A 15,145-nucleotide genomic window follows, 5' to 3' on the forward strand; every position below is an offset into this window, starting at 1 on the left:
ATCTTCCGCTCTCATACAACAAATACAATATTCCTTCTTAGTTTGCAATAAGATAACATTTATTAAAATTAATTAAAGCAATATATAAAAACAATTTATAATCTATGCACAGCATATCTCAATAACGTCATATAAGACAGTTCAAATATAAAAACACAGACACACTGGAATCCAAATCCTACTGATCCCAGAACACAGAGTGACATAAGCTTTGCATGAATCTTATCTCGCACTCACTTTTGTGCTGCCAGTATCTCTCATTCAGGGTATCACAAGTTAACAATTAGTGGGCAGAGTTACGACTTTTGCCCCGAAAACCTTTTGTATAAATTGCACTTATCCGTGATGTAACTATCACTTCTAAGCACGCACCGTTGCAGAAAAAACACCACTGAAATGACACAGAAGCAAAAACAAAAATGTTTGTTAAATATTATTCACAGCTTTCTTTAAAAAAAACACAGATGTTTTTTTTTCTTTGAGTCTGCGAGACCTGCAGCTGTATTTTTAAAGCTAAACTGAAATGTAAAAAAGGAGTGTGAAAGGCCAAAAGAGAAAAACAAATATTTATAGAACTAAATGTTCTTCTGCTTAAATCAATCTCTTGTCTGTGGTGAGATTATATCGACCAGAGAGACAAAATGAAACAGAGTTAAGGCAATAGTTTGATATTTTGGGAAAAACATATACCATCTTGTTGAGAGTTAAATGAGAAGATCGATCTCAGTGGTGCATAGAGTTTCACCGGTGGCGTTTCCAGTCTTTATGCTAAGCTAAGCTAAACATTTTCTGGCTGTAGCTTCAAATTTACTCCACAGACATGAGCTCTTATCATCCAACTCAAATCAGCAATGCAAATAATCTCCCAATATGTCAAACTCTTCCTTCAACAATGTTAATGTAACACACAAACACGCGACTATGACGGTTCTACATCATGTAAACTTTATACACTGTTTTAAAAAGGCACTGTTCGGTGAGTGAACTGAAACTGTCGGGTCAGTTTTAAGCTCATCACCTTCACTTCATCATTTCTGTTGGTAGAACGGGCTATCAAAGCCGCTGTCCTGCTGTCGCTGTCTCAGCTCGGAGAACAGAGGCCTTGAACAAACTCCATGCTGTTTCTCCGCCTCAGAGCCAGGAGTGGGCTCTCTGTGGGTGCTCATCTTTGCATGGTTCAAGGTCTGGGTGTGAGGCGTCTTCTTGGCGATTTCATTATAAACCGTCACGTCGGAAACATTCGGGGTGAGGCCACCAAACTCTCCCAGGTCACTGTCTGATGCAGCAGAGACAGAGAACGGCTTCACTGGTTCGACTTTCCTTCCTGAGTAGCAGAGTCTGGAAACCTGGAAGCCCGTGTCTGAGTCACTGCTGGTCATACTCCAGTCGGTGCGTTTCTCATCTCTGACAGGAGCCTCCTGGATGAGGAAGGGTTTGTTCTTTCGCTCAGAGTTGGGCTGGTTGTCCACTCCCTGCGGGTACAGCTCTCTGTTTTTACTCCTCACAGACACACTGACAAAATCTACCTGGGATGGTGAAGTCATCTCTTGGGAAGGTTTGTAAGAGCGGAGGTGTTTGTGAGCAGCTGATTGAGGTTTCAGCCCTGCATCTGCTGAGGCCGCCTCCTTCCCAGAAGCAGAAACGTCCTGGTGATTCAAAGGTTTAGTTCTTGCTGCAGCATTTTTTTTCTGCTCTAAATCAGCAGAAGTCCTTTCCCTGTTGGATCGCTCCTCTGGCCTTATGTCAGGAAGCTCAGGAATCTCAGGAAGTGTTGATGGGTTATTACTGCAACCTGCGTGTCCACCTGGAGGTAACACAGCTGGCAAACCACCTGCCAATACAAACCACCAATTTAAACAACACTGATATTTTGAAACAAACACAAAATCGACAGTAGAGCAGTTCTGATCAACAGGACTCACTTTGTAAACTGAAGTTCTTTACAGATTTACTTTTGATAGGCGTCTCCAGCACTTTAGCCATGGCCGCCAGCTTGCTCGCCGCATTCATTATTTTCTTCTCAGCCCTGCAGAGGACAGGAAGATCGATACAATTAGCCTGAGGAGCCATGATGAAGCAGGCAAACAAGTTTAGAACAATTACGGCTTCTTGCCCTGTAGTCTTTCCTCCGTCCTCCAGTAACTCCTGCAGACAGGTCAGATAATAGCGCCGCATCTTTCTGGCAGTGTCCTGCCTTTCCCTCTGCACCTCCTTGCGGATCATTTCGGCTGCTCGCTCCCGGCTCTCCTGGAGGTAACGCAGCATGTCTCCTGCCATATAAGACACTGTTATGATCTGTGCTTTTCACTACATGAATGAGAAATTGATTTGGTGACATTTGATGCACAAACACACAAAACATGCCAACCTGCATCAAAAGTAACAAATGCATTGTAGGGTACAGAACATCATATATGGTGCAGAAACATTAATAAACAACATTTTAAATTCAATAGAGCAGCAACAATTAGTCAATTAGACTATTAGTTGTCAACTATTAAATTAATCGCTACCTATTTTGACAATCGATTAATCCTTCTGAGTAATTTCTTAAGAAAAAAATCCAGGGTCCAAAGTCCATATTATCTGATCTCAACTTCTTAAATGTGAATATTAACTTGTTTCTTTTCTCCTTTATGTTAGTTAACTGAATATCTTTTGGATTGTGCACAAAACAAGACATGTGAGGATGTAATTTTGGGCTTTGGGAAACACTGATCAACATTTTTCACCATTTTTTTTAACCAAACAACAAATCAATTAATCGAGAAAATAATGGACAGATTGATCGATCGTTAAAAATGAAAAATAGTTCGTTGGAACCCTTAAATTCACACAGGTATAGTAAAGATCAGCAGCATTACCAACCTCTGATCTTCTCTACGGTCATCAGGTATTGCTGTTTCATCTCCTCGAGTCCTTGCTGAAGACTTTGCTGGTTGTCAGAACTCCTGTAAACAAGAGCAGTTCATTTTTTGGCGTAGTTTTATCATTGTTTATTATTGTTTAAAACAATTTAATTGTTGAAAAACTTGGCGTGTAACAACACACAAACACACAAACCCTGAGGATTCTTTGGCCCTCTTCACTTCTTCTAGCTGCTGCAGATGCTCCTCCTTTGCCTTCTGTAAGCTGCTCTCATGCTCATCTACAATAAACAGTGTTGTAGACCATCAACACAGACATACAGATACGGTGCAGGTTGAGTTAATTTGCTCAAATGACATTTAAGAAACATTTTTGTTCCAGTAAAATACCTTTTAGCTGCTTCAGGGCAGTTTTGTGCTCTCGAACGCTGTGCTGCAGTTGTCGACAGGCTTTCTCCAAGTGTCTCTGGAGCTCCTGATTCTTCTTCTGCAGGTTACTTACAGTCTCAGCGCACTCCTTCCTACAACGAGCCTGTTCCTTCCGCTGGGACAAAGAGTCTGGAGGACAGTAGGACAAAATCATCATGAAAACTTGTCAATGGGCGCATGATATAGTCTAACCAAAACAATTAATACTGCATGTTTTATGGATTTAAGATTTTATAATGCTCAGCTAGGGATGGGACAATATAACATTTTATTGCAGGTGATGTTATAAAAACACTCGGCACAAGTTAATCCTGGTGAATTTCCATTATTTGGATTATTGTGAACATCCTCACGAGTGTCTTGAAAAAGCTGTCCATCTCCATAACGTAAAGTCTGACACCGATTTCCTCATTTATTTTGAATTGCCAACGGGGGAGCCTGCCTCTTTCCAGTCATTCCAAAAGAACAGTTTGTTTGCTTTTCATGAAAAAAGGATGTTAACTAAAAAAAAATATGTGATGGATTAAAAACATTTGATTCTTAACAAAAATGTCAGGTAAGTGATTTCAGTATGTTTAAGAGCAATTTTAAGAGTTTTAAACACATTTTGATGATATCATGACATGAAATTTAAAAATCGTTCCAGCTTAGTGAAGAGACAATAATAGCGTGTTACATACTTTGCATTCTGTCCATTTCTCTCTCATGCTGTTGCTGTGTTTCTTTTAACACACGGCCCAGTCTCTCCTCACTTATCTGCGGGGCATAAATGAAGCCATAAAGGAAAAGGCAACTCGGACACATTGTACCACAGAAAAGACAGAATATAATAAAAAAAGCACATTCAGACAAAAGGTCATTTTAAACTACATCATGGGAGTACTTTTCGTGATAAAGGAAAATGACAGGCTGTCCCCACACTGTTGCATTCATAAAAACTTGGGAGATTGAAGTTTCAGTGTGTGGGCAGCCTTTTTTTCCCTTGTTGCCGTTATCGTTGTAAACCCAACTGCGGTTGGATGTAATCATTTGCTTTGAGTACTTGTGTTGCAACACGGTAACCTTATTCTTATGTGACCGAGTAAATGGATCACTGAGCAGAGCCGGTCATTCTACATGAAATCACTTAATCTTTAGACAATGGATAATCCAACATTAACTCACTTTTTTCCATTCCTTCTTAGCTTGAGTTACTGCTCTGTTGACTATGTCTCTGCAGGATGTTTGGATGATTTGTGTTATTGTGCCCTCTGACGTGGACCCGCTGGTACTCCTGATGTCTTCAGCGCCCTGCTGATCTGTTTTGGGATCCCTGAGAAGTTGTGCCTGGACCTCTGCCAGACTAGTCCGAAGCTCTGCTCGTAAATCATCTCTCATCTGCTGTCCCTTGGCCTGCTCCTTCTCTGCATGCTGACATCTCCATTCCTCCTCTCGGGCTTCTAGAGTCTGTTGTAGTTTGGCCTCCATCTGCAGGAGCAGCTCCTTCTTCTCGAGGTCTGAGTCCTCTCTGGCCTGCTGCAAAGCCCGCTCCAGCTTTCTGTGTTGCTCTTGGAGCTTGGTTTGGTACACCTGCTCACTGCGGACCTGGATGGCAGAGATCTCCTGTTGTTTGTCTCGGTTCCAGGCCGCTCTCGCCCCGGCCAGCTCAGCCTTCAGCAGGGCAGCCTGCTCTCTCCTCACTTGCTCCAGCCGAGTCTGGAGAGCTGCCACCTCCTCTTGGAGCTCCTCCACTCTCTGGGATCCTGAGCTCTGTTCCTCAAGCTGGTTCTTTTGCTTCTTACACCACTGCCCCTCTGCCTCCCTCAGGGCCTTGGACACCTGACACATACATTTCAAAATACACATTAATAAAAATGAAAAGCCAATTGACAGCAGTTCCCCTTTTTAACTCACAAAGATAAAACCACATCATACCCGTTGTTCTGTCAGTTGTTCTTGTAGTTCTTCCCATTTCTCCCTCTCTGTTTGGAGAGAGGCTTGGTATTCAGGTAATGAAGTCAAATCCTCAATCCAGCGATTGTAGGCCCTTGTTACTGCACCTTCAACCTGAAACACCAGCACATTTATGTCCACTTCTAAATTAGTGAACTCAAGATGAAGGCAAGAAATAGAGCATGTTAGAGAAGTGGTGTGTGACGTAAAAGGAGAAGAAAATCTAAAAGTCTGAGAACGAATAAAAACTTACAGTAAAGCACTTTTGCCAAGTAAACCCCACTGACCTGTTTGGCCATGTCTTCGAGGTGTTTCTCATGTAGCTCTCTCTGGATTCGTTTCCTGGCTTCTTCCACAGCTTTGCGTTTGACTTTGTCAGCTTCCAGCTGCAGCTGCTGTTTCTGGGCACTGAGCCTGGAGTCGACATCCTCAACAGTAATCGTCCCACTGCTGGCCTCAATGTCATCTGCCTGACAGGATGCCTCAGCAGTCTCTCTGTGCTTCTCTCTCCTAGCATCCTCCAGCCTCTGGACCCAAGTCCTCTCCATCTGCAAACAAGCAATACACATTTTCAGGTCTGACATAAAATCACCATTAGGGAGTTGAAGGAGCTGGTCAGACAATTATACCTTATGTAGTTCCTCTTTCCAAGCAGCCTTGGCCGAGGCTACGTGAGCGTCCACCTGCAGCTGGATCTCAGTCTCCTTTTCTTTGGACCAGAGAGCTTTGAGCTGGTTTATTGAAGCCTGATGCTGAGCCTCAAGCTCAGCCCTCAGCTTCTCCACAGCGGTAACACTCTCCTCACTCATGTTTTGCTAAGAACAAAAACAAAATCCTAAATCATATCAGTCCAAAAGTACTCTATGTTGGATACAGGCAACTTCATCACTGCCAAAAAGCGTGCAACAATACCTTAAAAAAACTGTTGTAAAAATGTTATTTACTTCTTACTCTACAATAGTGTATCTGATCTTTTAAATTATGTTTATGGTTTGATGAATGTAAACAACTGCTTGTAAACACATTTTAATACCACACACACCTCATTTTCTCTGATCAAAGCCTCCTCCTTCTCCCTGTTGCGCATGTGTTCTTCCAGCGTGTCCTTCTCCTTGCAGACAGATAAGTAACACTCTTGCACGGCCAACATCTTATCATTGGCCTCAGACAGCTGGGTCCTGTGATGAAGTAATAGCTACTGTAAATGAGCTGCAAAGGTTTCCAGATAACTGAAGTTTTCAGCGGCAGGTACAGAGGACTCACTGTAACTGCCGGAGCTGCTGCTGGTGCTGTTCAGTCAGCTGTTCAACGTGAGCGTCATGTTCCAGCATGAGCTCTGTTCGGATCTGGCTCACCACGTCGTCCCTGTACTGCTGATGTATGCGCTCAGATCTCCATGAAGAAACAGAAACATGTATTAGAATTAGGGCTGAATAATTAACCAAAATATTATCAAAATGTCAAGATACTGCAGTAAATAAATCACAAAAACTTTAAGTTTTTGATAAAGATCAATTGTGAGACAAAACAGCAGGTTTCAACAAAGGTCCTGTAGTGATGTCCTGGCCTACATATCTTATTCTTCAGATGTAAGAAAATGAAAATTGTGAAGCAAAAGTGATCATTTCCACTAGTCGTGAATCATATCACCATCTTAATATCCAAAATAATCTCAATACAATGTTGTGTAGCCCTAATAGGAATACATCATTTAAGGTAAAGAAAAACATTAATATAATCTTATTCCCTCCTTTGTGTCTTACCTCTCAGATGCCTCCTGCTTCTCTTTGTCCAGTTCCTGGATCATCTCCCTCATCTTGCTGCAAAGCTCCCCATTGGCAGACCTCACCTTCTCCTCACTCTGTTTCAGCTCCTTATTCTTCTTTTCTAACAACTAAAGTTTAGATAGAACACTAATGAATATTTTCTTATAGTCAACAGAAAAGGATGTGATCAATATGAAAATAAATTACAACCAACCTCCACTTGTTCCTGTAAGTGTTGTTTGTCTTCCTGTAGGCTCATAAACTCTTTCTGAGATTCTCCAGTGATGTCTAGACGTTTCATCTGGCTGGTCTCTCTGACCTGTGAACAAAGATTCAGTGTTTTACAGCCATTTATTAATGAGTTATCTTGTGTTTGTACATAGATAAGAGCTTTTTGTATTATTTGTTTTCTTTTTATATCACTGCTGAATACTTTTTGGCAAGAAACATGCATATATAATATATTAATCCTTTTACCTGCATCATTTCCTTTTTCTGGAATTAGAAATCAACTGGGTCAAACTTCTAAATAAAAGCTATGAGATTGCTTGTACAAGTACAGTGTTAAAGCTCGTGTCTGGTCGGGCCCTCACCGAAGAGCTGAGCTTGGCGTCATCTAACTGGGTCTGCAGCTCGTTCACTCGACCCTGACAGAGCTGGAGCTCCTCCTGCAGCTGACTGATCTTCTGCCGCTTCCCCTTCAGACTACTCAGGCAGCGCTGCATCTCCACTCGCAGCAAACGCATAGCTTCATCTTTGGGCAGTTTGGAGTCCGACAGATGAGCCAGGGCAGGACTGGAAATAGGTAAAGTTAGATTTGGATGATTACTGAAAGAAGTGGTGATAAGAAAGTAGAAATACTACAAGGCGCACAGACAAAAAGGACATATAATAACGGTGTACCTGTGAAGCAGGCCATTTTTCCTATTTGTTTTCTTTAATCCTAAATCCACGCAGGATTCAGACAGCTGGTTCTCACAATCACTGGTCAGGTCTAATGCAATAACACCATGTTTCACAGCAGATTCATACAGGGTGATCTGTTCCTTCAAATCAGCCAGATCCTCCTTTAGGATATAAACAAAAAATCAAAGGATTAAATCAAACAATTTAACGCACATACTTTGAGTAATTATGTTTTGAGAGTGGTTTCAGAGAGCGAACCTGTAAGACTTTGTTCATGTTTTCACCCAGTGCCTTGGCTGATTGAGCCTGCTGCAGTTTGATTTGCATCTGAGTTGTCTCCTGCACTGAACCTGGAGGAAACAAAATCACAACAGAGAAGAAAACATTATTTGAAATTGAGTGAATTAAAAGTACACATTTCTCAATATTGTTCTGTGATTTCCTTCCAACACAGGTTTGATCAAGTACATTAAAGACAAACATGTGGCTGCAGTCTATAGTTGCCCCTTTGCTCACTTGTGTGCAGCAGCTTGGCACATTGTTGTTGACTCTCCTCCAGACGCTGAGAGAGGGCGTTAACGACTCTGGCTCTCTCCAGTTGCTCTTCTTCTCTCTGGCGCTCCAGCTGCCTCACCTGCTCTCGTACCCCTTGACAATCATCGATCTGGAAGCAACAGAACAACATCACAGGAGCTCGGTATGTCTGCAGATGACTTAGACGCTACCTGGACATTTGTCTGAATTCAAACTCATCTTCTGGGGATAACTTGTTGATACATTGATTAAATTTCTTTTTGCTGCATCTTGTAACATTTCAGACCTGTTCGTCCAGAGCCTGAGAAGTCGAGTCCAGTTTCTGCTGTAGTGTCAACAGTGCAGAGTCATGCTGCTCCTTCATGACAGTAAGGTCTCTGTCATGCTGCTCCCGTGATCTGGACAGGGTGTCAGAGCGACAAAGCTCCAACATCTGCTGCTTCATGCTGTCCACGGCAGCCTCTGCCACCCTCTGCCTCTTCATGTTCTGCAAAGAAATCAAAGCTACTGTAGACACTAAAATCCAATATCAAAAGTTTCAATGAAGATCTGTTGGCCTGTTTGAGAACACAAATCATAACATTTCAGTGAGGTATTTGTATGATTTCATATCAGATTTTTTTTTAATTCTGTAAAGCAGACATTGTTTTTGTTAGTTTCTTTCTTGCTTACAGATAACCTACTGTACTACAGACTGTCTTGTAGTTTGCTTTAAACAATTAAGATGAGAAGAGGAAAACGGCAGTGTGTCAGTACAGAACCTACCTCCTGGTCTCTCTCCGTAAGGACCTTTACTTGCTGCTCCATTGCCTTCAATTTGTTATGCATTTGAACCTCTCTCTCCCTGGCCTCTTCAACCAATCGACTCGATTCCTTTAGACTTACTGCTAGGCCATCTTTTTCATCTATTGATGATAGAAACAATGAAATTATGTTCACCAGGGCAGCATACCCAGCGAGAGAACAAGGACAGAAAAAGGCCAGCACAGGACCCATTGTGTTTTGTTGCAGATAGTGCAAGCTCTCTTAACAGCCACAAGAGGGCATATACTGTATACTATAAGTCATTGAAGACATATCTCATTTTATTTCCTGTTATCCATCTCAATCAATTCTACTGATTGATATTTAACCAGAGCTTTGGCTTTTAATGGTGCATCAGCAAAACATAGTGAAAAATTATTCTTTAAAAGAGATTGTCCTTCATAACTCTTCAAGACGTGGAGTGAATGATTTGATCGTTCAAAGTAATTTCAAGAACAGCTTAAACTTTAGCTTTTAAATGTATGTAAGAAAAGAGAACAACATTAAATTACAATTTATAAAGTATCACAAACTCGGTATAATCCAATTGCTTTTCATAGGCTATGAACTGAAATAAACAGCACTTCCCACCCCTCATTTGTAGGCAAACTGTTTGACACATACCTTTGGCAATGGCTAACTGATGCTCGACGTATCTCATATTACGCCTTGAATCCTCCAGTTTTCGCTCCAAGTCTTCAATCTGCCTCTGCTGAGCCTTGTTTAAAATCTGCAGCTGGGCAAGCTGCTCCCTATCAGCTGTTTCTGAAACACAGCACAAAATGTATATAAATCACATCAATCACCTTAATTAAACAGCGTGAAGGCATTTTAACTTTCAGCAATGTCATTTGAGAGAGTGAAAGTGACACAATTACACTTGTTCTGGTTGCGTAGTGTTAATGAGTACAGACAAGCAAGGGCTCTGTTTTTAGGTCTTGATGGATAAAAACATCTGAAAAGGTTTGAGTATTAAGGCTGTGTCAGTTACTCACCAATGCCTATCAAAATGACGCTTTTCTTGCAGTCTGGTTGAATTGATCCTTTCATGACACAATAACCTTATAGGCATATTTCTACACAAGGATTTTAAAATTTTCTCAAAGTCTCTTTATAAACAAAATACTGAACCCATGTTTCCAGTCAGATTACCGTCCAGGAGCTCAGGGTAAATGTGTGTTGTCTTGAAGCTGCTGAAAATTAATGCTGAGTTATCACTTTGCTAATTTGAAACAACACTGTTAAACTGTGATTACGTTCCTGATATGTGTAGTTTATATGGCTGGTACATGGACCTTTGCAGCTCATTATTCTAAATTATTTTCAACTATCACAGATCTGCTACTTACACGTCACTATACTACTGTGCCATCAGTCCAGCAGCTACTTAAGTGTGTAAGACTTACGTTGTGTGGAGTCGAGGAATTCTCTTTGCAGATGGTCCAGTTGACCTTCTTGGTGAACGGCCTGCGAGTTAAACATCTTTGGCTGATGAGGGTTGTAGCTGGCCTTGTACTGATCCATTACTCTGTTCCCCTGGACAGACTTTAAGATCAAAATTAAATAAATATAGTTATGTTTAAAATAAAAAAGCACTGTGTTCAATAGCTCAAGAATACAGTTAAAGTTGGACAAATAACTAGAATCTCTTTCTCAAACACACACACCTGTACATCATGCTGATGACTGGTGGTCTGTCAGATAACAAGATGTTAACTTCAAATTATTTAAGAAAAAGGGAAGGTAAAGTATATGTATCACACACAGGGAAGTGTATCTGAAATAAAATGTACAATAAAAATATAAAGAATTAAATAAAAAATAATGGACAATAGACAGCAAGCCTGTCAGTGCAATGAACCATCAGCAACAGTGCTGATATTTTGGTATTCTGCAGTGCCAAAATAGACCAAAAATAAAACTCCACTCACATGAAAATGGTTTCTGGCACTGTCGTGGTCCCCGTAGTTTTGGTTGTCTCTGCGTCCTCCTTCTCCATTGTACACTACACCGTTATTAGCGCCTTGAGGGTATTGTTTAGCCTCATACTCGTCTGTGGAGAAATCACTAGTCTCTGTCGATTTTTCTGTGCCCATGCTGGTGTAGGTATAATCTCCCTGGGTGAACTGATGGTCCTGTGACTGCTGGTTCCACGTATGAGGCAGAGGCTGACTTTGGGGGTGACTACGATGTCCGTTGATCTGAGCAGCTCCATCCTCATAACCGTACTCATCATGAGAGTGTTGATCATAGTCAACCTCATAGTTCTTCAGAGAGACATTGACAGTAATTAGTGATTTTTCTTCCTTTAGAAGTTCAGGAGACAAAAATCTATTAGTGATAACAACCTACCTGTTCATGAGAGGTTGGCCTTGGATGAGCTGACCATTGCTGAGGCCACGTGGACTGTGGGCTGAGTGGCAAAAAAGCATAATTTTATTACAACGCAATCAGAAATGTCTGAGATTTAAACCACACACCAAGAGTTCTCCAAATCTGAGATTACAAATGCGTCATCAGCAACATGTGCTTTACCTGTTGCCAGTTTTTTTATTGCTGCAGGGAGAGTACTCCAGCTCTGGGGAGGAGGAGTCTCGGCTGTCCTCCAGCATGTCATCAGGCAGGTCTGTGAGCAGCTTCTGCAGCTGTGGGAAAAAAAAGAAGAAGAAAAAAAAAAAATCACATGGAAATCAGTCACCAAGGTTGCTCCGCAACCAGGCAGTAAAGTAACACAAATAGAAAAAAAAAACAGCACAGAGACGCAATCACTGACAGCCTGAGAGAAGCATGTGTCAGGGGCAACATTAATAGAGTTTGGACAAAGAGTTTAACCAAAATTGTACCGTCTTGAGAGGAACATGGCTCAGGGAAGTCAATAAAAACATTTTGCGCTGATTTTGGTGTTCCCGATCATTTTGTTCTTGTGTTGTTTTAAAGTATGTACACAACAATTCGAAGCACTGATAACCCTTTTAATCATAAATTAATCAGGCTAGAATTCCCGATTTTCACTAGTTCAAGCTTCCTAAAAGCCAAGATTTGTCACTTTTATGTTTTTTAATCAATCAGTAATGAAATAATCATTAGTTGCTGCCCTATATGAAATAAAGCTCCATTTGTATAATACACTAAATATTCTTTTGGTCGAGACAATCAGACACAAACTGAGAAACAAAACATTTACAAACAAATGTTTCTGTCAAGACATCTCAGCTCATGAAGACACAAAAACAACAATGCAAATCCTCCTCTGTGTCAATAACAGATTGACCAGATTTACAACCAGCTATGTGTGATAGAACAAGGCAGAGCCAGCTGGACTTACTTCGCACAAGGACTGTTGAATATTCCTCAAATCCTCCACTGTGTCCACAACTGAAGGACCCATATTATCCTTTATACGCATTTAACAAAAATTGAGGAGGCACTCCTGTTTCAGCTGTGAAGCAACATGATAACCTCCTAGCCTTATCTTTCTGCAGAGAAGACCTTCTGTGTGAAGCATGCAAAGTGTGCCTGGCATGTTGTCGGCTCCCTGTGGTATTGCTGTGTTTTGCTCCCAAAGAACTCCATTGTTTAGACAAAACATATAGCAATGTGAACTGGAGCAGAAACATTCCAATTACTGGTGGCAAATACTTTCCACTTGACCAACTTCTGTATAATACATAGGCAATGAAAACAAAAATATTCTCAGAATAAATATTCCTTCATAGTCCAATTCTTCTGACTATCGCAGCCCAAAACATTCAAAAACAGTTTCTTCATCTTCACTATAACATCCAAGTGGAGTCAAGCAGAGAAACAAGGTGAGCTAATGGAGAGAAAGTAGGGAAATCACAAGGCAGAGCTGGTTTCTGTGTGACACACCTGGAGGAGGCCTTTTCACTGAGCCAATAATAGCTCAGGTTAACAGATTGTAGGGCGTTAGTAATAACACAGCATGCCTGTCTAGTTGTGAAATAGGCTGCTCTTTTGATATTCAAATGCTGCAAACCTCAAATGCTTCCCCAAGCAACAACAACACTAAGTAGGAAAAACAAATAAGAACATGACAAATACATTTGATGTTAAAAAGGGAGCATGAACAGTTTTATAAATAGACTTCACCTCGACCCCGCATAGCACCAACCACCACCTACCCCCCCCAAAAAGTACTTATATGCACTTGTATGTTCCTACCTTCAGCACTTACATCATAGCACTTATGAAAGGTATCCTTGATAAATAGCAGCTACTTTGCTCTGATGAGGCTGTGAATATTGCTTCTATCTTTTCTACTTTATCAAGGGTGATATGTTGTGGTTTCTTTCATGTGACAAATGTACTTATTGTAAGTCGCTTTGGACAAAAGCGTCTGCTAAATGCCCTAAATGTAAATGTAAATATATCAACATATCAATGTGAGACAAATAATGCCTAAAGCTTGATACATATTACCGAGCTTAGGAAGTAATGGAATACCTGTAACCTGATTATATAATTATTTTTTCTTTTCTCTAGTCTTTATTTGTACTGTATATGTTTGATAGTGAGGTAATCCAACAATAACGTAAAATAATCAAGTTACATTGCTTTATTAATGTGACTTGCATCGTTTTGACTACATTTTTTAACAGATAATTAGTGACTGTATCAGAATACTTTTTTTTTAAAAGTAAGACTCTCAATCCTGCACATTACGGATTATTGTTTAGGGCTACAACTAACATTTATGTTCAGTATAATCACATAATGCTTATCACAACTTCACAGAGCCCAAAGTGACAACCTCAGATTGGTTCCCTTTTCCAATGGTCAGTCCAAAACCCAAAGACTCTTCACTTACTTTCATACATGACAAAGAAAAGCAACAAATCCTCACATTTGCACCTGCAGGAAGCAGCATATGTTTATGAGCATATGTTTGATCTGATTTGTTGGGCAAAGGTTGAAAATGTAACCTAAATGCAACAGTAACGTCATCCAAACAACTTTACAATTCTGTAAAGGTGAAAGTTTATAGCTTATACTGTACCTCTTGCTCTCTTGCATAGTCCTCCTGGTCGTATTCTTCTTCATCATCATGCTGGGTTTGAAGAGCAGCACTATCAAAATCAATAGACATGGTGCAGAGCCTGCAGGTGTAGGTTAGGGTGCCCTGCGAGATGGGAGAAATTACATGCAAACAAGAAAGATATCGTTACGTTAAATATAGGATCACCGTTAACTTTTTTTTGTATTTTTACAAGATATCTATAAGTTCACTGCAGCACTGATTTGAACCAGTCAAACACAGACACACAACGTTAACTTACCTGCTAGCATCAATGGGACAGATGTTGTGCTTAATCCTTTATTTAACGGTTTTAACTACCACTACTGTTTACATCACAAAGCAGTGCAACTAGCTAACCTGAGGTAGCCATGTTAGCTTGTTTTAGCCGCAACGGGCCCGACAAACATCCAAAAAGATGACCTGGCCATGCTTTGGAAACCCCCACAACAAACACGTTTGGTGAAAGGTGTAGATTCGCTGGCCCACGGACAAGTTTAGCGCCAGTTCGCGTGAAATTTGGCCCAGCAGTAAACTTTGTGAGGCGCAAAGCTAACTCAGGCTAGCCGGTAGCACGTCCTCTTTAAGAGCAGCAGACTCGCCCACTTTGAAAACTCGCGCGCATTAGCAGCGCCAAAGCACCGGAGGCTGAACACAAACACACAAACGCACCGACATTAACACGAGTCTGACTCACTACAGTGTACATTAACTCACTAACAGGCGCGTAAACTAGTTTAACATCAAGTCACTGTTACAAGACTTGCATGGCAGAAGCTATATCATAACCATTTATGTTTTTGCTGCCAAACCAGGAACTGAGAAGCTAATCGCGTCCCCATGGTAACAGCTTCTCAAGAGTTATGGGAAAT

The 15,145-nt window shown here is 40.9% G+C and overlaps 1 protein-coding gene across 1 annotated transcript; it reads right to left on the bottom strand.

Annotated features, from left to right (window-relative positions):
• Positions 1–76: 76 nt before the first annotated feature.
• cep152 (centrosomal protein 152) lies at positions 77–15,089 on the bottom strand. The gene is made up of 28 exons (XM_084364787.1): positions 14,536–15,089; positions 14,256–14,378; positions 11,774–11,883; positions 11,591–11,651; positions 11,170–11,505; positions 10,645–10,783; positions 9,863–10,003; positions 9,200–9,339; positions 8,721–8,921; positions 8,417–8,564; positions 8,159–8,250; positions 7,898–8,061; positions 7,588–7,789; positions 7,209–7,313; positions 6,992–7,122; positions 6,492–6,620; positions 6,271–6,406; positions 5,858–6,043; positions 5,516–5,776; positions 5,211–5,342; positions 4,461–5,114; positions 3,977–4,052; positions 3,258–3,425; positions 3,064–3,148; positions 2,869–2,951; positions 2,114–2,270; positions 1,923–2,026; positions 77–1,831 (listed from the first exon to the last, which is right to left on the bottom strand). Exons 2-28 carry the CDS (start codon positions 14,343–14,345, stop codon positions 1,029–1,031), a joined length of 5,034 nt encoding a protein of 1,677 aa, XP_084220913.1. The 5' UTR covers positions 14,346–14,378; positions 14,536–15,089; the 3' UTR covers positions 77–1,028.
• Positions 15,090–15,145: the final 56 nt, after the last annotated feature.

The sequence above is a fragment of the Pagrus pagrus genome, assembly GCF_965226575.1.
Source record: "Pagrus pagrus genome assembly, chromosome: 10".
Taxonomy (NCBI): Eukaryota; Metazoa; Chordata; class Actinopteri; order Spariformes; family Sparidae; genus Pagrus; species Pagrus pagrus.